The sequence below is a fragment of the Pongo abelii genome, chromosome 9 (assembly GCF_028885655.2).
Source record: "Pongo abelii isolate AG06213 chromosome 9, NHGRI_mPonAbe1-v2.0_pri, whole genome shotgun sequence".
NCBI classification, from domain to species: domain Eukaryota; kingdom Metazoa; phylum Chordata; class Mammalia; order Primates; family Hominidae; genus Pongo; species Pongo abelii.
The window spans coordinates 58,989,562-59,003,815 of NC_071994.2; the positions used below are offsets into that span (position 1 = coordinate 58,989,562).

At 45.9% G+C, this 14,254-nt stretch overlaps 1 protein-coding gene across 2 annotated transcripts; it reads left to right on the forward strand.

The window, feature by feature from the left end:
- The first annotated feature begins 10,836 nt into the window (after positions 1-10,836).
- On the forward strand, positions 10,837-14,254 carry SAA2 (serum amyloid A2). Of its 2 annotated transcripts, NM_001133594.2 has the most exon segments (5): positions 10,837-10,869; positions 10,954-11,014; positions 11,455-11,549; positions 13,439-13,577; positions 13,972-14,254. In NM_001133594.2, coding segments are annotated over 3 exon segments (369 nt in total). In that variant the 5' UTR covers positions 10,837-10,869; positions 10,954-11,014; positions 11,455-11,458; the 3' UTR covers positions 14,111-14,254.

A 14,254-nucleotide genomic window follows, 5' to 3' on the forward strand; every position in this document is an offset into this window, starting at 1 on the left:
AAGTTGCATTCTCTAGGCCCCAGAATCCAAACCTGTCTGCACTGAGTTCTGCGTCTCTTCCCCTATAGGTTGTTGGCTGAGGCTCATGCCTCTCTGAAGCATGCTGGCCTCTAAGTGATGACTGAATCAGGTCATGAAGGACTCGCAGCGGGGACATGTTGGGATTTGGTCACCAGCCCACTGTCAGCAACAGCAAGAGCCACTCTGAGAGTCTGGAACTGGTATTGCCAAAGGACAACAGAACTCTGCATTCTGTTTGAAAATATTTCACTTTATTCCTTTTCAAACATTTGCAAAAGGGAGGAATAAATTATAGGCAAGTGGATCACCTGAGGTCAGGAGTTCGAGACAAGCCTGGCCAACATGGTGAAACCCTCTCTCCACTAAAAATACAAAACATTAGCTGGGCGTTGTGGCAGGTGCCTGTAATCCCAGCTACTCAGGAGGCTGAGGCAGGAAAATCGCTTGAACCTGGGAGGTGGAGGTTGCAGTGAGCCGAGATCGCACCACTGCACTCCAGCCTGGGCAACAACAGTGAAACTCCATCTGAAAAAAAAAAAAAAAAAAAGACATCTCAAAACCCCAAATCTCTTATGGAATTGTATAGTATTTATGAAACTAAGAACTCATTTGAGAAAGGGAAAATTGGTCTTAAAATTCCAATAATTCTTAAATTTCGTTTCAATTTCAAGTAATTTATAGGTATGTCTTAGGAATCATCATTAAACCTTCTGTACCAGTTAGGCTATTCAAATATCTACATCTTTAAACATGTATAGCAATTTTGAAAAATAGAGAAGTTTTTCAGTTTAGATGAGCAATAAAATATTTTGTCAAAAAGACTCCTTTTCCTTTTACATTAATTGTCAGGGAAATCCAACATAGGAAATTTACTGCTTATGATTGAACAACATCAAATTTGTGGATTTACCAGAGAGCCTGTCTCAATCTGATTAGTTAGCAAAATAGGGAGTCCTGTTTCATTCTCCTAAACATTTTGTAACTCCCTGGTTTCTCTTGCCTTCAGAGAGATGTGATTTACAACACAGTGGTTCAATAAACAAAAAGCACTTTCAGGTCCAAGTGATTTGCCTTCCAATTTCCCATTAATTAAAGATGATTTTCTGCCTAAATGGAGACACAGGTCTCGTCTCTTGACACATAGTCTTTTTCCATAACCCCAGTAGTGTATCTTCCTGGTCAGACCTGCTGGGTGGGCACACTTCCCAGAGACAGGACCCTCCACCTCTCTGGAGCCCCCAACCTTATTTGGGAGCTCAGACTCACTACATTTATGCCCAGGTATGGGGAACTCACAGCCAGGAGACCTAAGCCCAGCAGATCTTACAAGGGAAAGAGGGGTACATACCACTCATAGACAGACTGAGGATAAGGATGACTTGAGCTCCTGCTTGGCATACCTTTCCTTCTTGGCACATAGATGTGTTCACCTCCAGGCCTGGCACAACTGGGAAAGGCCAGGAATTACTAGGCATTAGGACCAGCGAAAAGTTTCAGAGTCAAGGAAGAATTGAGCTTATGGCCTCCTGTAGTACAGCTGGCTATAACGTGTCCCAAATCTGTTCCCTAACTTCTACCAGGACTGCCCATTTCCCCAAGTCTAATGTGGATTTTTTTTTTTTTTTTTTTTTTTTGAGACAGAGCCTCGCTCTGTCACCCAGGCTGGAGTGCAGTGGCACGATCTAGGCTCACTGCAAGTTCTGCCTCCCGGGTTCACGCCATTCTGCTGCCTCAGCCTCCCGAGTAGCTGGGACTATAGGCGCCCACCACCATGCCCGGCTAATTTTTTTTGTATTTTTAGTAGAGACGGGGTTTCATCATGTTAGCCAGGATGGTCTTGGCCTCCTGATCTCGTGATCCACCCGCCTCGGCCTCCCAAAGTGCTGGGATTATAGGCATGAGCCACCGTGCCCAGCCTAATGTGGGATTCTTTAGGCTGGTGGGGAGTCATTAGGGAAGGAAATGCTTTGTGTTTGCTCAGACATTCATTCCAACCCCATCCCATCTCCAATAAGAGACTTGTAAGCTCCAAGTCCTGACTTTCCTTAATGTCTCAGGTCCAATGCCCTATCTGCCTCTCTACCAGCACTCCCGCTTTGCTGCCTCAAGATGCTTCCCTCCCATTGATGATGTGTGGGTATTTTTGTTGTTGTTTTTTCATGTCTTTTTCTTTTTTTTTTTCTTTTTGTTTTTTTGGAGACAGGATCTCACTCTGTCACCCAGGCTGGAGTGCAGTGGTGCAGTCTCAGCTCACGGCAGCCTCGATCTCCCAAGCTCAAACAATTCTCCCACCTCAGCCTCTCGAGTAGCTGGGGCTACAGAAGCACACCACAACACCCGGTTAATTTTTATAATTTTTATTATTATTATTATTATTATTATTATTATACTTTAGGTTTTATGGTACATGTGCGCAATGTGCAGGTAAGTTACATATGTATACATGTGCCATGCTGGTGCGCTGCACCCACCAACTCGTCATCTAGCATTAGGTATATCTCCCAATGCTATCCCTCCCCCCTCCCCCCACCCCACAACAGTCCCCGAAGTGTGATGTTCCCCTTCCTGTGTCCATGTGTTCTCATTGTTCAATTCCCACCTATGAGTGAGAATATGCGGTGTTTGGTTTTTTGTTCTTGCGATAGTTTACTGAGAATGATGATTTCCAATTTCATCCATGTCCCTACAAAGGATATGAACTCATCATTTTTTATGGCTGCATAGTATTCCATGGTGTATATGTGCCACATTTTCTTAATCCAGTCTATCATTGTTGGACATTTGGGTTGGTTCCAAGTCTTTGCTATTGTGAATAATGTGGCAATAAACATACGTGTGCATGTGTCTTTATAGCAGCATGATTTATAGTCCTTTGGGTATATACCCAGTAATGGGATGGCTGGGTCGAATGGAATTTCTAGTTCTAGATCCCTGAGGAATCGCCACACTGACTTCCACAAGGGCTGAACTAGTTTACAATCCCACCAACAGTGTAAAAGTGTTCCTATTTCTCCACATCTTCTCCAGCACCTGTTGTTTCCTGACTTTTTAATGATTGCCATTCTAACTGGTGTGAGATGGTATCTCATTGTGGTTTTGATTTGCATGGGCAAGGACTTCATGTCTAAAACACCAAAAGCAATGGCAACAAAAGCCAAAATTGACAAATGGGATCTAATTAAACTAAAGAGCTTCTGCACAGCAAAAGAAACTACCATCAGAGTGAACAGGCAACCTACAAAATGGGAGAAAATTTTCGCAACCTACTCATCTGACAAAGGGCTAATATCCAGAATCTACAATGAACTCCAACAAATTTACAAGAAAAAAACAAACAACCCCATCAAAAAGTGGGTGAAGGACATGAACAGACACTTCTCAAAAGAAGACATTTATGCAGCCAAAAAACACATGAAAAAATGCTCACCATCACTGGCCATCAGAGAAATTTTTATAATTTTTGTAGAGACGGGGTTTCACCGTGTTGGCCAGGCTGATCTCAAACTTCTGGGCTCAAGTGACCCACCCACCTTGGCCTCCCAAAGTGCTAGCATTACAGGCGTGAGCCACCGCTCCCGGCCCATTTAAAAATTTTAATTTAATTTGATTTTTACTATTTTTTTTGCAGCCCACAAGATGTCTTCATTTTTTTAAAAAATTATTATTATTATTTCTTGGAGGCAGGGTCTTGCTCTGTTGCTCAGGCCAGAGTGCAGTGGTGGGATTGTAGCTCATTGCAGCCTCTAACTTTTGGGCTCAAGTGATCCTCCCACCTCAGACTCTCAGGTAGTTAGGACCACAGGCATGAGCCACCACACCTGCCCCAATATACATATATATATACGTATATACATATATACATATATACACATATATACACACATATATACACACATATATACACATATATACATATATATACACACTCACACACACACACACACATATATATATATCTATATATATCTATATATATTCAACATTTTTGGCTTTCTCTTCTCCTTGAAATATTTTTAATAAGATTTCTGAGCTGGGCATGGTGGCTCATGCCTGTAATTGCAGCACTTTGGGAGGCCAAGGCAGGAGGATCACTTGAGCCCAGGAGTTCAAGATCAGCCTTGGCAACATAACGAGACCCTGTATCTACAAAAAAATAAGAAAACTAGCCAGGCGTGGTGGTGTGTGCCTGTAGTCCCAGCTACTCGGGAGGTTGAGATGAGAGAACTGCTTGAGCCCAGGAGTTTGAGGCTGCAGTGAGTCATGATCACACCACTGTATTCCAGCCTGGGCAACAGAGTGAGACCCTATCTGTTTTGTTTTTACCTTAGAATATAGGTTTTATTATTAGTTAGGTATGGCAAGGCCAACAGCTCAGGAGATGACTGCTGTTGAGAAGATAGCCTCTCAGTTCCCAAGAGAAGAGAGTGAACTATGCCACAGGGGACTGTACCAGGAAGTAAGTGGGTAAGTCAGGGAGCAGAGGAAGTAGGGGAGGTGTAGGAAGAGTCCTTACTGTGTTTCTGCAGGAAGGAATGATGTGGCAGCATACACAGATTTAGGATTGGCTAGCATGAATAATTTCAATGGGTGCAGGGGCATGGAGGCTGTCCCTAGTTGTTTGGGATGTGGTCCTTGAGTGATTAGGGCAGGTGCATGGTGCCCCAGGATGTGAGAGCTCGATAAAGGAGGTGGGTGGGAGTGTGGACTTTTGATTGGTTGGTCTGCACATGGAAGCCATGCTCCCAGGAGAGTCATTTACTGTGTCTAGGACTTGACTAGCTCTGAGAGAAACGGTCCCTCAGGGTCAGCAAGGGCCCAGATGCCAAGCACCAAAAACACAAAATGAAAGGACATGATTAATACAACTTGCGAGGCACCCTTGGCATGGCTCAAGCATTCTGCTTGGATAAGCCAGGCTGTCTGAGAGTCTTGCCAGTGCATGTCTCATCCTTGGCTGGCATAGTTTCCCTGGTCACCCTTGCAAGTCTGCTTCCCTACTTAAAACACCTCCAGTCTCCATCCAGTCTCCCACTCCACAATTCCCACCAGGAGAGCAATCCTCACTAAGTCATCCATAACCTGCCTGCATCCATCCTGGGACATTTCATTCCTATGACTGCCCCCAGTGTGTCCCATCTGCTGTTCACATTCCTCTTTCCCAGGTGCCTGCTTCACACCTCATGCAACACTCCTGTCGCCTGGTGGTCTGAAGCACATGCGCATGGCTTGTCCTGGCACAGGTAGGGTAGGATCTGATGTCCACAGGCCCTCAGCATCTCCACCACATCTCATGAACCATTCCTTCCCTAGATGCAGTCCAACATCACTCCGACATTCCCTGTGGGATGGCGGGGTGGGGTACACGCACTTCTCCATGGATCACCATTGACAAACTTTATGCTTAGCGCTTTACAGGAAATGGTTTCATTCAGGCCAGGAGTAAGGAGGCTTTTCAAAGCTGGGCAGCCCTACTTTCCAGGCGTCCACTTTGGACATAACTGCTACCGCAAACAACTCTTGCTTCTTCTGCCCCCGAGACACCCTCTGCCCCAAAGACTGTGGCAGGGGTCACAGTGGTCTCCCCACTTGCGGCAGATCCCATGATTCCACATCTCAGAGACCAGTACATGTCACCTGTTCGCTCATGTCAGGGAAAAACTCTCTCAAACCGTGTATTCCCTCTGCCCTCAAACAGCAATGATCATCAACAAAGAAGACCTCCATAACCAAAGGTGTGGGGTTTTCCCCCCACACACCAAGCAGCAGACACCAGGAGTGTCCTCTAATGCAGTTCCAACACTACCTACCTGGAGACAGTGTCAGATCCCACAGTTTGGGGGCTCAGTCCCCAAGACCTCCCCCTCTTTCTCCCCAGTTGCAAGTCTGGGCCTCTGGAACTTCTGACTGACTGGCTTCAAGTTGGGGTTCCCATGACCCCCTCTTTGGGTTCGATTAATTTGCTACAGTGACTCACATAACTCAGGGAAACACATTTGCTGGTTTATTATAAAGGATATTATGAAAGATACAGATGAAGAGATGTGGAGGGCGAGGTAAGGGGAAAAGGGCGTGGAGCATTCATGATCTCTCTGGGTGTGCCACTCTCTAGAAAGTGTTCACTCTCCAGATAGTGTTCAGCTATCTGGAAACTCTCTGAACCCTGTCCTTTTGGGTTCTTATGGAGGCTTCATTACATAGGCATGATTGACAACCATGCAGAAATGTGATTGGACAAAAAGCATGTGGTATAAACCCAGCAAGGCTTGTCTGTTCAGACTTGGCCTCTCTGTGCAGCATTCCTTCCTCTAGGGTATGAGGCAAGGCCCTTTCTGGAATGAGAGTCTTTTGACCCACAATCAAATTAGAGTCCTGCTTTGGGCAGGTGGAAGAAGGACAGGAGAAGGTCATAGACAGAGATTCTGTTTACTGAGGCCTAAAGTGCCCAACAATATAACAAGGAGTTAGGATCCAGGAGCTGCAGATGAAAAGCAAAATATATGGCTGGGCATGGTGGCTCACACCTGTAATCCCAGCACTTTGGGAGGCTGAGGCCGGTGCATTACCTGAGGTCAGGAGTTTGAGACCAGCCTGGCCAACATGGTGAAACCCCATCTCTACTAAAAATACAAAAATTAGCCGGGCATGGTGGCAGGTACCTGTAATCCCAGCTACTCAGGAGGCTGAGGCACGAGAATCGCTTGAACCTGGGAGGCAGAGGTTGCAGTGAGCAGAGATCGCGCCACTGCATTCCAGCCTGGGCAACAAAAAGAGACTTGGTCTCAAAAAAAAGAAAACACCACAGCTCTTACTTTTTTAATTGACTTAACTTTTCATTGACTTAACTTTTCTTTTTTTTTTTTGAGACGGAGTTTCGCTCTTGTGGCCCAGGCTGGAGTGCAATGGTGCAATCTCGGCTCACTGCAACCTCCGCCACCCGGGTTCAAGCAATTCTCCTGCCTCAGCCTCCTAAGTAGCTGGGATTACAGGCATGTGCCACCACACCCAGCTAATGTTGCATTTTTAGTAGAGACGGGTTTTCTCTATGTTGGTCAGGCTGGTCTCGAACCCCCAACCTCAGGTGATCCACCTGCTTCAGCCCCCCAAAGTGCTGGGATTACAGGTGTGAGCCACTGCACCCAGCTGACTTAACTTTTCATTGATAACTTATTCATCATAAAGAATTAATTTGTTGGCTGGGTGTGGTGGCTCACACCTGTAATTCCAGCACTTTGGGAGGCCAAGGCAGGCAGATTGCTTGAGCCCAGGAGTTCCAGACCAGCCTGAGCAAAATATTTATTTTTTGTATTTATTTACAATAAATACAAAAAGTTATCTAGGCCCAGTGGTGTGCACCTGTAGTCCCAGCTACTCGGGAGGCTAAGGTGGGAAGTTCACCTGAGCCGGAGAGGTTGAGGTTTCAGTGAGCTGAGATTGTATCACTGCACTGCAGCCTGGGTGACAGAGCCAGACTTTGTCTTAAAAAAATAAAAAAAAAAAAAAAGAAAGAAAGAAAGAATTTGTTGCCTTCCTGATAAAAATTCCAGTGGGAAATTTTGATTCACATTGCATTTAATTTATAAATAAATTTGGGAGAATTGGTATCTTTGCTAAGCTAAAATATAATCTCTGTGGACATGACGTACATTGCCACTTTTTATCCTTTAACAAACTAAATTTTCTCTATAAGAGGTTATTTCCTAGATAGTTAATATTTTTGGTACTACTTTGTGCTGTATTTTATGTGTTAATATTTAATGTTAATATTTAATGTTAATATGACATATTTATGTGCAACAATCGTTGCAGAGAAATGCTATCCATTTTTAAAATTTTGCCATGAATACAGCAGCCTCACCGAATTCTCTTAGTAGTTCTAATAGCTTGCCATTTGATTCTAACAGGTTTTCTATGTAAAAGATGGTGTCATCTTCAAACGATGATAGTTTCATTTTTTCTCTTTCACCTCTTACCTTCCTTGTGTTTCTTTAGCATTGGGCAGGTCCTTCAGGGATATGTGAAACAGTAGCAGTAACAACCAGACATCCTGGCCTCTTTTTTTTTTTTCGTGATGGAGTCTCACTCCGTTGCCCAGGCTAGAGTGCAGTGGCACAATCTCGGCTCACTGCAGCCTCCACCTCCCGGGTTCAAGTGATTCTCCTGCCTCAACCTCCCAAGTACTTGGGATTACAGGTACCTGCCACTACACCCGACTAATTTTTGTACTTTTACTTTTAGTAGAGACAGGGTTTCACCATGTTGGCCAGGCTGATGGCGAATTCCTGACCTCCAGTGATCCACCTGCCTCGTCCTCTCTAAGTGCTGGGATTACAAGTGTGAGCCACCACGCCTGCTGTTGTGGCCTCTTTATTGGTCTTCTTGGGAATGCACCTGAAGTGTCTTCATTACACATAATGTTTGCTGTAGAGCAATGATTCTCAAACCTTTTGGTCTCAGGATCCCATTACACTATTAAAAATTACTGAAGACCCCAAAGAACTTTTATTTATGGGGACTCTATTCATCAGTATTTACCATAATAGAAAGAAAAAATTTAAACATTCATCAATTCTTCAAAAAATTATAAATCTTCTATATGATAACATAAATAATATATTTTTATGAAAAATAACCATCTTCCCAAAAAAAAAGTAAGAAGAGTACTATGGTTTTACCCTTTTGAAAATTTTTCACGTCTGATTTTTTTTTCATAGCTGGATTTTTCTATCTGATTCATCATCCAACCTGTTTTAATATGTTATTTAGGTTGGAGTATATGAAGAAAATTCAGCCTCACACAGATATATAGTTGAAAGGGGGGAGTGTATTTTAATGGTATTTTTACATAATTGTGTCTATTCTATATTATACCAAACTCAACAAGTGGTAGCTTCTGAAAAGTCAGTTATCATGTGGAAATCCACACTCATATCAACTAACTTATCATATTGTGTGTACTCATGAGAAAATGAGACTGAAACATGAAAATAGTGTGTTAGTACTATTCTAAAAATAATTTTGATATCAAAGCCTCCCTAAGGAGGGATTCTTAGGGTTCCCTGGAAAACAGTTTGAGAACTGTTGCTATAACATATTGATATTTATCCTTTCTCAAGTCACAAAGGATCTCTTTATTTTGTTATACATTTTCCTTATCATCAATAGATGTTGACAATTATGAAATTCATTTTCTGCATCTAGTAAAATAAATGTACAATCCTTTTCTTTGATTACTGGCACAGGGAATTACAAAGATAGATTTTTCTGATATTAAACTCTTCTTGACTCCCTGGAATAAGCCCTGGTTAATCATGATGTACTATTATTTTCACCTGATCTGTGCTGTACCATGTACAGCATGATGTACTATTACTGCTACCCAGTTGGAAACATTCAGCCTCTCTCTGTGAGCTCTTTTTCCCTGGGGATGTCGACTACCCTGCCTAAAATATGTGTGACTGTGTGTGTGGACCCATTCCAGCAGGTACCACTCTCAGTGGTTTTAAGGTGGCAGGATGTAGTGGCGGAGGTGGAGGTGTCAATGCGTAGGTGTCAGAACAGAGTCTATAATATCATTGTTCACATTGGAGCCATGCATTTGCTGCTTATGGGGCATTTGGCCATCCTTTACCTCCTGGCCCTACCCATTTCTCAGAGATTAAAAAAATTTTTAAAGATAATCTTGCTGTGTTGCCCAGGCTGGCCTCAAATTTGTGAGTTCAAGCAGGCCTCCTGTCTTGGCCTCCCAAGTAGCTGGGACTATAGGCACATGCCACCATGCCTGGCCCATTTCTAAATTTCTTGTTTGTTTGTTATTACAAATGCCTAGCCCTCAGGGTATGAACATGGACAGGAGAAGAAGAAACCAGAGTTGCTGCTACGTCCACCAGCCTCTCTGCATGTCCTGGCCTCAGCCCCCCTGGGCTCTGGTACTGACCCATCTCTGGCCACCATGCTCCTCCATAAGCCTCTACAGAGCTAATCTGACCTTGTTGATGTTCCCATGAGAGAGTGACCTGCATGCCCCCTGCACCCCTCTGTGATAATACAGCAGACCAAGAGCTCTTCCACCCTTTCCTGCCTGGGAGCTGGGCACGTCCCCAGCTGGGCTGCCGATTTAACACACCACACTCTCATTCTCCCAAGGTGGGGCTCCAGGACTAGGCTAGGGCAGTAGAAAGTCCCCCTCTCTACATTGCCCTTGGTTCAGGAGCCAACTTAGAAAAAGCATTTCCAAATTGGCTGGGCCAGCTGAGCAGAGATTTTCTGTGCTGAGAAATATCAGGATATCCAGACAGAGGGGTGGAAGGAGCCTTCCAGGGCACGCATGAGATGTGGCAGGGGTAGGCTGTCCATTTTAAAGCTTAAAGGCTTTAGACATGAACTCACAGGGACTTCATATCAGGGTCATCTGCCATGTGGCCCAGCAGGGCCCATCCTGAGGAAATAACCGGTATAGTCAGGAGCTGGCTGAAGAGCTGCCCTCACTCCACACCTTCCAGCAGCCCAGGTGCCGCCATCACGGGGCTCCCACTGGCATCTCTGCAGCTGCACTTCTCCCAGTGCTGAGGAGCAGAGCTGGTCTAGTGCCCTGTCCATTGCCAAGGCACAGCAAACCTCTCTTGTTCCCTCAGGTTACACAACTGGGATAAATGACCCGGGATGAAGAAACCACTGGCATCCAGGAACCTGTCTTAGACCATTTTGTAGGGGAAATGACCTGCAGGGACTTTCCCCAGGGACCACATCCAGCTTTTCTTCCCTCCCAAGAGACCAGCAAGGCTCACTATAAATAGCAGCCACCTCTCCCTGGCAGACAGGGACACGCAGCTTGGCTCTAGCACAGATCAGGTGAGGAGCACACCAAGGAGTGATTTTTAAAACTTACTGTGTTTTCTCTTTCCCAACAAGATTATCATTTCCTTTAAAAAACAGTTATCCTGGGGCATACAGCTATACCATTCTGAAGGTGTCTTATCTCCTCTGATCCAGAGAGGTAAGCAGGGTCGGGCCTGGTAGTACTTGGATGGGAGACCACCTGGGAATACCAGGTGCTAAAGGCTTTAAGAATAAAAAATAATCATCCTGCTTTGTGTTTATCCCATGTTGAGTTCTGTGCTGGGCAGAGGGAACACACAGTAAATGCATTGTGGGGAATTATAGGTTACTTGAGGGAGTGACAGTCTGGTCGTAACTCCCGCCTTCCTCCATCAATGCCACGTTGGCATCCTCTTACGCAGTCAGGCTTCAGGGCTGATGGGTTCAGAACCGAGGGCTTCTGGCTCTGAGTGAGGTCCTGCTGCAAGGTTTCCTAGATGAGCCACTGAGACTCTAATAAGATCCAGTGGAAATAACCAGGCTCTCATCGGAATATAAGTCCCAAGGGAAGCTGTGCCAGTCTTGTGGGCGACTGCCTGACTTCTCCTTTCATTTCAGCACCATGAAGCTTCTCACGGGCTTGGTTTTCTGCTCCTTGGTCCTGGGTGTCAGCAGCCGAAGCTTCTTTTCATTCCTTGGTGAGGCTTTTGATGGTAAGGCTTCAGAAGGTTTGCAGGATTTCTGAAGAGAAACATCGCCCTGGACCTGATAAACTGGGGAAAATGACGCTTTCGGAAAGCTGCTTTTGAACCATGGAGTTGCTAGTGTCTGCGTTGGTGAGGCCTGCCAGGAACTAGGGTTTGCTGGCTTGCCTGTCTCGAATCTTTCAGAGCTGCTGGGAATATCTCCTCTGCCCGTAGTGCAGCTTCTCAGGGTGTGTTCAGTGGATGGATCACGTTTCAGAAGCCGCTGCAAGGTGTATCAAAAACACATCTCCTGAGCCGTAAGGGACGGGGCATCCAGTAACAACGCACACGGGGTATTTTTGTGCTTCCTTAAGATTTGAGCCGCTGCCTTAGGTTGTGCTGCCCAATGTGCAGGATGTGCCGGGTGCCTGGGGAGCTGCTACACAGATTAGAGAGTCGAGGATTATTGTCAGTCAGTTACTCAGAGAAAGAACAATCATCCTTTCCAGGAGCAGCTGAGCTGTTTGTTTTGAGTAGAAGATGCAAAATAAGGCCTGCAATTGGTATAAAATGTCCCTCAGCATAAATCGCATAAGAGTATGGCTAAGGCTGTTGACTCTTCTGTCTTCTTTCTCTTTTCTCCTTCGATTTCCTAGTTGGATAATGTACAGGGCTCTTTAGCCTCACTCTGTCAGGGGCTCCCTTCCTGGTTTGTTCTATTTCCATTCCTTCTCCAGCCTTCTTGACAAGAGCTGGGAACTAACATTCGTGAAGCCCCCACAAGGACCAGAGCATTTTCTCATTTAGTTTCAGAATGACTCTGTGAGGCAGGCATCTTCCCCTCTTGGAAGGTGAGAAAGCTGAGGCTTAGAGCAGCTGAGGCCAATGCCCAGGGACTTACTGCCAGTCAGCAGGTGGCAGGGCAGAGGTTTGAACCCAGCTGTGCTTGAGGTCAGGGCTCTTACCAGGTAGATGCATCACTGACCACCTCCTAGAGGTTGATGGTTATGAATCTCAGGCACACCTTGGCATCACCTGAACTACCCATGCCTGCAACTCCCCAACAGAGTCTGCAGAAACTGGCCTGGGGTGTGGCCTGGGCATTGGGACTTTCAGTTTCTCTCTGGGTGGTTAGAAAGTGCAGCCAAGGCTCACATCTGTAATTCCAGCACTTTGGGAGGCCAAGGTGGATGAATCACTTGAGGTCATGAGTTCCCAAGCAGCCTGGCCAACATGATGAAACCCCGTCTCTACTAAAAATACTAAAATGTAGCCAGGCGTGGTGGTAGGCACCTGTAATCCCAGCTACTCAGGAGGCTGAAGCAGGAAAATCACTTGAACCCGGGAAGCAGAGGTTGTAGTGAGTTAGATTGCTCCAGTGTGCTCCAGCCTGGGTGACAGAGTGAGACACCATCTAAAAAAATAAAAAAGAAAAAGAAAGTGCAACCAAGGCCAAGCACCGCTGCTCTGTTTCTTCCTCAAGCAACCCACAGCATCAGTACAGCCTACTGAGAAAGTGTTTAGGGACATTTACGCTCTTAACAGTTACTGGAACTCAGGTCACAATGACGTGTATTCCATTTGCAAGAATATATACTTTAGTAGTCAGGGCAGAAGTACTCTCTGTCTGCCACCTTTCTCAGCATCAGTATTCCATGTCACCACCTCATTCATATACACTCCTGGATCTTATCATAGGCAGCTTCATTCTATAGCAGTGGCTCTTCACCAGGGGACCTGGAGAAGCTAACTAGGATAAAGGAATGTGCTTCTCAACCCATGGTATCCAAGGCTGCTATGATCACAGGCTGAAAGCTTGAAGTCAGTGGAAGAGTTGTCCTTTCATTCCCCTCTAAGGTGGTGTTGGAGTCTTTATGTTCTCCTGATGTTCCTTCTGCCTTTCCTTTCCTTTCCAGGGGCTCGGGACATGTGGAGAGCCTACTCTGACATGAGAGAAGCCAATTACATCAACTCAGACAAATACTTCCATGCTCGGGGGAACTATGATGCTGCCCAAAGGGGACCTGGGGGTGCCTGGGCCGCAGAAGTGATCAGGTAACTGGAGCTCCTGGGACGCCAGGGCTGGGTGAGCAGAGCTTGCCTGCCTCAGACAGTCAGGAGGGAGACGAGCTCCTTGTATTGACGTTAGAGGCTGCGGTCCCTCCTCTTCTTGCCCTCTCTCTGCCTCTGTGCTCAGTGTGAGGGTCTGAGTGGATGGTAGGAGTGAGTGATTCCTCACCCTCCCTCTCTGGGTGCTGTTCATCCAGCCTAGGGGTGCCCAGACTGGCTGAGTGGGGCAGTGCCCAGGCAGGGTCAGTGTTTTCACCCCTCCTTCCTTGGTCTTTCTGGGCTCCTCTCTGAGCCCTCCCTTGGAACGGGGAGAATGGGAGGGTGGGCTGTTGCTCACTGGCCTGATGATTAATCTCCTTCTTGCTTGCCTTGATTAAAGTGATGCCAGAGAGCATTTCCAGAGACTCACAGGCCATGGTGCGGAGGACACGCTGGCTGATCAGGCTGCCAATGAATGGGGCAGGAGTGGCAAAGACCCCAATCACTTCCGACCTGCTGGCCTGCCTGATAAATACTGAGCCTCTTCACTCTGCTCTCAGGAGACCTGGCTGTGAGGCCCTCGGGGCAGGGACACAAAGTTAGTGAAGTCTATGTCCAGAGAAGCTGAGATATGGCATATAATAGGCATCTAATAAATGCTTAAGAAGTGGAATTTGTTGAAA